At 47.4% G+C, this 8,239-nt stretch overlaps 1 protein-coding gene across 1 annotated transcript; it reads right to left on the reverse strand.

Moving 5' to 3' along the window:
• Positions 1–3,379: 3,379 nt before the first annotated feature.
• Positions 3,380–5,555, reverse strand: LOC144584942 (protein S100-A12-like). The gene is made up of 3 exons (XM_078382227.1): positions 5,497–5,555; positions 4,874–5,025; positions 3,380–3,733 (listed from the first exon to the last, which is right to left on the reverse strand). The coding sequence occupies exons 2-3, from the start codon at positions 5,009–5,011 to the stop codon at positions 3,593–3,595; spliced, it is 279 nt and encodes a 92-aa protein (XP_078238353.1). The 5' UTR covers positions 5,012–5,025; positions 5,497–5,555; the 3' UTR covers positions 3,380–3,592.
• Positions 5,556–8,239: the final 2,684 nt, after the last annotated feature.

Genomic DNA, 8,239 nt, shown 5'->3' on the forward strand with positions numbered 1-8,239 from the left:
AGCCCCAAACTTCTCTTTTTACCCTGGGCAGAGATGGGACAATCTGTCCATTTTCTCTCTTCTACTTTACATTTGTTTAAATAAATAAATAAATATCATGTTCTTTGCATCCCGAAATGGTGAGCTGCGAATTTTGGTCAACGAGAGGGAATGCACGAAAACGAATTTTTGCAAGCTCTACGAAAACAGGCGCCAACGGTGTTTTCTTCCACCAGCAAGGATCAGATTCAACAGAGAGAGCACTTCCTAATGCCCACGGTGGCCGCTAATGGCCAGGAAGACGTTAAGGGTGGACAGTGACACTGGAAAGATTTTCTGCCATTTATTAAAAGCTGCACACCCTTCCCTGCGGGCGCACCCCTGAACACATGTCAAACGCACAGTAGGTTTGTTTGAAAGATGCTGCCATTCTTTGGCTATTTATTTTGGCTCCGTGTATGTTCGTGTTTTGCTGAAGACAGGTTATTTGATATCCAGTGTTATTTGGCACCATGCCTCCCCTCTCTCTCCCCGTAGATGTGTATGTGAAAGAGAGAGAGAGACCTCTTTGTGTGTCTGTGTGCCCTTGAGTTCATGTGCATGTGCACAAATCAACATTTTTGCCCCAGCTCTGTTCCCCTTAGCCACGGAATCCAAGTGAATCTGTATCCACTGTTTCACTTATCCACGGTCTGAATATAATAAAAATCAAAATAAATCCCCCAAATATATACTTCTATAGATGAGGTTGCCAGAACTGGCCATTGGAGACCATGTTATGCATAAGATTCATAAGAGAAATGTATTTCCACAGTGTCGTTGCCAGAACTGGATACGAGCCAGGGACCATGATAAGTATAGTGTTTGTGATAATCTGTATTTTTGAGCGTTCACAGGGGGCTTGGAGCCGATCCTACACAGACATGGGGGGTTCTAGTGTATATAATAAGAGCTGTTTTCCCTAGCGAACAGAACCTGCTCCTTTATTGCAAATGGGGTGCCCCCCAATATACAGGTCCTCTGCAGCTTGTTTAACAAAGAATACCCTAAGCTTGCCAGATTCAAGTTCTACCCTCAGCGTTGCTCCAGGGTAGATTTTTGGGACTTCCCTGTCAAGAGAGATAGCGTCCCTGCACAGTTGGGGCTCATGATCCTTCTATGTTGTAAGTTCTTGCAAAAATCCCAAGGCTATCCCAACAAACGATTAGCTGTGTGTTGTTTGTCCGACCGGAATCCTTTCGTTACTGCTCAAGTTGAGAACTTTTCGCTTGCTCTGCTACAGAGAAGGATCTCCTCACTGGAAGACGCTTGATTTTTGTTGTTGCTGCTTTTAAAAAAAACTTTGTGTGATCCTCGTATCCTGTGTAAGTTGGTTGGCGTGTATCTGGACAAGTCTTATGACTGTAGTAAACTGACTGACTGGCATGGATGGACTTGGTATGGCATGTTACTTCCTTCCTACTTCTCACCTCTCTTCTGTGAGTTTGCTGTGAAACTGGTGGAAGGGCAAACTCTGCAGATCCATATGGCATTTCCGGCTGCAGAGACAAGCAAATTTCATGGCGCTCTCTCTCTCTCTGCTCAGACATCTATTTCATTGCCTCCAGAGGCTAGCTACCTCTTCCTCCCCTCTAACAGAAAGTGATTGCAGAAGGATTGGGATATTCACAGCCTATCGGAAAGCACACCCCAAGAGGGCTGCTCTTTTTAATAATAAAGCATTTTTTAAAAAAAAAACAGTGCTTTTGCAAACATGACACCTGACTCATAAAAGTTTAGGACGTGACTCTTCGTTTTTAAGCTCAACGCCGGGGGCCACTCCGTGTAGCTGCGATGCTGAGAAACAGGGAAAAGGGGGGGGGGGGTCATCATCATCTTCAAAACCACCAGACTTTTGCTCCAATCAGTGTTATTTGTCCAAGGTCTGGGTGTCCCCTCCTCCATCTATTTACTTGCAAGTAAAACTGCTGGGATTTGTTTGTGAGCAAAAATGTCTACGGTTCTGGGTTTTTCCCCGGACGTTTAGACCTTGCATCTTTTTAGCTCCTCAGGCGGCAAATTCCAGGGGACGGCACCAGTTCCTCGGCCTTCCCTTTGAGCGCTCGGGCCTTCCCCTCTGTTAGAGGAAACGCCTTGTCTTGCCACAGAGCCTGTCCTGTGAAGGAGGCCGCCCTGAAGTAAAATTCAACAAGCAGTCTGGTTGATTTCTTTACATGGAAAGGGGTGTTCTCTCGCCCTCGGGGGGGGGGGTTCATTGCCTCAGGCAGCAAAATCTGTTGGGCTTCTCCTGGGTCTGGGCTTGATTTATGACTGCCTGCTTTCCCTTGAGTCATGCTGTCATTTTTCCTGTGTTTTGTTTCATTCTTATGCTGAAAAGCACCTGGGTCATTTTTTATTGAGAGAATGAAAAAAGTGGTATATAGTTCTAATTTTTTTTAAAAAATACCTTGACGAAATGGTTTTCCTTTCACTTATTTTAAGGCTGACCCAAGATATTTTGCTGCCTGAGACACAGATCAAAATGGCAACCCCTTGTGCATTCCAGACACAAAATCTGAACGGATTCACCTATGAATCTTTCTATCCCCTCCAAAAAATAGCAGATCATCTTGATAGCCTGAGGTTGTGAAGAAGCAGACACATAGTGTATGTCTTTTTATTTCATCACCTCTATGCAAGCAGCCTAAATCCTGCATCCTGAGTCATCTCCCTCACCCTCCCCAGCCCTGGAAGGTAAGATAGGCTGTAACTTAGATCTGCACACCCCACACAGGGTCCCAAGCCATACAACAAAGTGTGGGTTCCCCCCCCCCAGTTGTTCTTGGACTTCAGCTCCCATCAGCCACAACAGCACAGCTCCGAAAGAGGCATGCTAGGAGTCAAGAAGATCCAATCTTATCAAGAGGGCTGTATGTCACCCCCTCATCCCGCAGCTGTTTTCAGATCATCAGGCCCTTATCGCTTCTCATGTCCAGAGGCAAGTCTCTCAACTGGGGGGGGGGGGGGAGAGAAACCCGGTATTATCCATGCAAGTTCTCACGTGGAGGAAATATTTGAAATCAAAGAACCCTGGTGGCCAAGGGGGGAAACCAAATCCTTGCCGTCTAAGGTGGAAGCAGCACGGTCTGCTAATGCCAATGTCGTGAGGGTGGTGGATCCGCTCCGGGTTTTTGTCTGGACTTGATCATTTACAATAGGGTTCTGGGCCATAGCTCTTTGAAATTCTATCCCAAGTTATTAAAAATGACAATTTAAAAAAAATAAATTCAAACCAAAACCCAGAATGCATTCACCACCATCCCTGTGACCGGGAAAGAAGTGGGCCACCCTGATCCCTGCAGAATCCTGTCTGCCATTACAAAGGAAGATGGTCATGAAAAATAACAAGTGATACAAGGAGTTGAATGAAACATATTTTATTGTTGTCACTTTCACCGTGCCACAGAAATATCGACTCATCTGACCACATTTTTATTGCAGCCGATTTCTGCCCCAGGCATGACCTTCAAGTCAACATATCCCTTTCATGCTTTTTTAATTCTCCATCTCCTTTTCCATTTTTCTTGCCGGGTTCCCTTCTCGCTTCTAGACAAGCAGCTCTGCCACGGCCCCATCACTCGTTATGAAGGTTTGTATGGGTTGCAATGAGGACCTGGGTGGCCAAGCCCATGAATTCTTTGAATGTGATCTCCTGGTCTTTATTTGTGTCCAAGTCCTTGAAGAGTTCTTCAATGCCTTTTGGGTTCACCTGTTTCTGTCACAGAGAGAGAAGGGGGAAAAATTAGCTACTTATAAATGAAAATCAAGATCTGTCTTATTCAATCAATAGGGCAAGATCCATCTACTCCTATTACTCATTTGGTTTTCTAGCGAGCAGCATCCTGTTTTCTAAAATTTCAGGCCCCAAACCTAAGACCTAGCGGCAGGTTGTTGAGATATCATGAAGGGTGGGCAGTTCAGCAACAATTCAAAGAGGGTATTAAGTGTGATGGACAATGGGATGAATGTAAACCCAAAGGGTGAATTCTAGCAGTCTCCACTCTAGAACATGAGTGCTAACAAGAAAGGCCAAAGCTGCTTCTAAGCATGTCTCAGTATGTCATCAAGCCAGGGAAGCCAGTGTTTCCCATCCTGGGATTGCTGTGAATCCGTACCACTTTACAGGAGCTGTCCAAGGTGCGGAAAGCTCGCCATTGCCAAAATTGATTCAAGTCTTGAAAAGGGCAGAGTAAAACCCAGAGTGGATTGACAGCTTTGCTGAAACTGGACTCACCAAGCCATTAAGCTGAAGCCCAGTGCTAGGACTGCCGCCTCCTTGGCAGCCCCTTGTTCTCTGAGATTTGAGCTTCAAAGCCTAAGATTTGGAAAATGGACCCCAAAATTTGAGTCTTGGGGAGAGAAGCTGAGATCTGAGATGCCAACCATCGGCGCCAGCTAAAAGAGCAGCCAGACAGATTCACTGCAAATTTCACAAGTGCTATGTGGAAAAAGGAAGGTGTGCTCTGCTGTTTATCTCCAGCCTCTGGTATACTACTTCCGGGTATGGAAGTTCTACTTGGCTCCTGTAGCTAGCTTTCTCCCCATTTCCTAGGCTTCACTAGCCCTTTGCAAATGCCTCTCTTGTACCTGAGCGACATGCTTTTCATTGCCTAAACCAACAATGGAGTCTTCTGGGCATTTTATCCAGCAGCTGATGCCACTGGACACCCTATCTTGGACTCCAGATGTTGTCAGACTGTTCCTCTAGACGTTGTTGGCTTCTAACCCATGTCATCCCTCCCCAGTCATAGTGTTCATGGGCTGGCAATCTAACGACAACCAGGGGCACATAAACAACCACATTGACCACTACCTTTTGCCCCCATTCCTTCAAATACTTTTCAGCTGGGCTCACCTTCAGAAACTCTGGAAGCTCCTTCTCCATCAGCTGCTTGGTTTCTCCTTTGTTCAGCTTATCTGGGTGAGGTTTGAGGACCGAATATTGGTGGAACACATTGATGACTGTTTCAAAGGCAATTTCCAGCTGAGTCATGGTTCTGGAGGTATCTGGAAGGGGGAAAGAAGTACAATAGAGGTTTTAAGAGCAGCCTCTTCTACACATGATGAGGACGAAACCTATGACTGGAAACATCTGTAAACTGGGTAACTCTACATTTCTGATCCAAGGACTCCCAAATTTTTAAGCACTCACACACACATGAACTAAGAGGTTGACATTTGGTCTATGCTTCAGCTGAGAGATGCTGCATGATCTCAGACTGGTTTAAGGCTCCCGGTGTGCATTTGCACTTACTTGGGAGTAAGCCCCATTGGAAACAGAGTAGTTTCCTACAAAAGGAGTGCCCATAACTCAGCAAAACTGCAACCCAATGCCCATGCATTTTGGAATCAATGCCACTGCGTTCAACTCAGAATTCCTTCTGAGCAAATAGGCTTACCAGTCAACCTGAAAGAGCTTTTCTTGTTTCCCTCGTCAAACACACAAGCAGGCTGCGGATCGGCAAAGATTTCACTTACCTGCTCTCAGAAGCTCAAGTCACCGTCTGTAAGGACCCAAAACTGAGAATGGATTTGACTGGACCCCTGGGTCCTTTTGTACCCTCTCGAAAAGGCTCTGGTTGGTGTTGAAACAATGCTTATTGGGCTGATAACCATCAGCAATCAATGACATAACCCTCTTTCTTAACTCCAATTTTTCCATCAGCGTTGTGGCCATCAAAGCAGGAGGAAAGATAGCCTTTAGCCCACTCGACTTGCCTGTGTGGAAAATCTTTGAGGGCTGATTCCACTCCTTCAGTCGGCAGATGTTTTCCAGGCCAGGGAAAATTCCAGTGTGGTCAGACTTTCGCTGATCTGTCTCTGTCGGCATTGCAGCAGCTCAGATGTCCAGGGAAATAGGCATCTTTAGGGCATGCCATCAAACCTGAAAGCTGGGCATAGGACCCACAGTGCCCTCAACTCCTTGTCCCGCCTAACCGCCGTTGAGTGGTTTATTTATTTATCTATTTATTTATTTATTTATTCATTCATTCATTCATTCATTCATTCATTCATTCATTCATTAGATTTCTACCCCCCCCCGACAGCATCTACAGGGGGCAGCTTACAAATATCATAAAAACATCATAAACATTAAACAACTGGATCAATAATGTGGTGTATTCAAGATGGAGAATGATAGAAAACAAGAAGATAGATTTCAAAAATTGACAGGAGGGAAAGGCCTGCCTAAAGAGCCAAGTCTTTAAATGGCTCTTAAAAACACCCAGCGAGGGTGCCAGGCGGATCTCCGTTGGAAAGCTGTTCCAAAGTCGAGGGGCCACCGCCGAGAAGGCCCGGTTTCTTGTTCTTTCTTTCTGGGCCTCTCTCGGCGTTAGGCCCCTCAACCCTCCCTCCTGGCTGTGCCAAGTAATTCAGGTATATCTAGGTGGAAGAAGGTGATCTGCCAAATATTGAGGTCCCAAACCGTTTTAGGGCTTTATACGTCATCACTAACACTTGGAAGTCAATCTGGAAACGAATGGGCAGCCAATGCAAGGCAGCCAGATTGGGAGAGAGATGCTGGTATTTTCTCACCCCACTAAGGAGTCTGGCCACCGCATTCTGCAACATTTGGAGCTTCCGCATCAATCTCAAAGATAGCCCCACGTAGAGTGCATTGCAGTAGTCTAATCTCGAGATTATGAGTGCGTGTACGAGAGTGGTGACCCCCCATCAAGGTAGGGTTGCAGCTGGGCAATCCGCCACAGATGGAAATAGGCAGAGCAGGCCAGGGACACCACCTGGGTTTCCATGGTGAGCGCCGGGTCCAGATGTATCCCCAAGCTGCGGACCCCACTCCGTGTGGTGAGAGTCACCCCCCCAAAAAAGAGAGGGAGTTTCCCAAACCGCCAATGGAGGGGCCACCCACCCTCAAGACCTCCGTCTTGTCCGGGTTCAGCCTCAACCCATTCAATTGCATCCATTGCAGTGCAGCCTCCAGACAGCGCTGAAGGGACAGAACGGCATCCACTGAAGTTGGCTTGCCAATGCTGGTGCTGTGGAACAAGGCGCCACCCTGATGCCACCATCCTCACCAGCACCATGGTTGGGTTGACCTCCAACCCAATGGGTGACCATCAGAGCATGGTCAAGGTTACTAAAATGTTGACACCGGCAAGCATGGGTGCATGCTGCCTTCAGATGGACCTGTAGTCCTACCACAAAACAGAGAGTAAAACCTCAAGCAGTAGATGTCTGGAGATGGCCGCAAAACGTTGGAAGGGTTTGCTGCACAAAGCCTTTCCTGGCCTGTCTCAACCAGCCTGCCTCCTTCGGCCGTGGTGGCAAAGGCTATCCCATCCTTAGAGTTGAAAAAAGGGTCAACCACCGTCCAGTCATCTTCTGGATATGATGGGACAGCATGTTGTTTGTCAGAGGAAGGAAAAAATTATGGGCAAGGTCAAATGAGCTTTGTGGCTAGGAAAGGGTGGCTGAAGGGCTGACCTAGGGCACTAAGTTTAGAGGGCACAGAGTCGTTCATTTATTTATTTATTTCATTTATACCCCGCCTATCTGGTCATTGCGACCACTCTAGGTGGCTCAGTGTGTTGGAGTACCTGGTTCCTTTGGGATTCCTCCACTGACATCCTAAACCATGTCCCTAAAGACATCTAGGAGGACCTCTAACGCAGTGGTCCCCAACCTTGGGCCTCCAGATGTTCTTGGACTACCACTCCCAGAAGCCTTCATCACCACTTCTGCTGGCCAGGATTTCTGGGAGTTGAAGTCCAAGAACATCTGGAGGCCCAAGGTTGGGGACCACCTGCTCTAAGGCACTGCTCCCCAACCTTGGGCCTCCAGATGTTATTGGACTTCAACTCCCAGAAATCCTGGCCCGCACAAGTGGTGGTGAAGGCTTCTGGGAGTTGTAGTCCAAGAACATCTGGAGGCCCAAGGTTGGGGACCACCTGCTCTAAGGCACTGCTCCCCAACCTTGGGCCTCCAGATGTTATTGGACTTCATCTCCCAGACATCCTGGCCAGCACAAGTGGTGATTAAGTCTTCTGGGAGTTGTAGTCCAAGAACATCTGGAGGCCCAAGGTTGGGGACCACCTGCTCTAAGGCACTGCTCCCCAACCTTGGGCCTCCAGATGTTCTTGGACTTCAACTCCCAGAAATCCTGGCCCGCACAAGTGGTGGTGAAGGCTTCTGGGAGTTGTAGTCCAAGAACATCTGGAGGCCCAAGGTTGGGGACCACCTGCTCTAAGGCACTGCTCCC

Source organism: Pogona vitticeps, chromosome 15 (genome assembly GCF_051106095.1).
Source record: "Pogona vitticeps strain Pit_001003342236 chromosome 15, PviZW2.1, whole genome shotgun sequence".
NCBI lineage: Eukaryota > Metazoa > Chordata > Lepidosauria > Squamata > Agamidae > Pogona > Pogona vitticeps.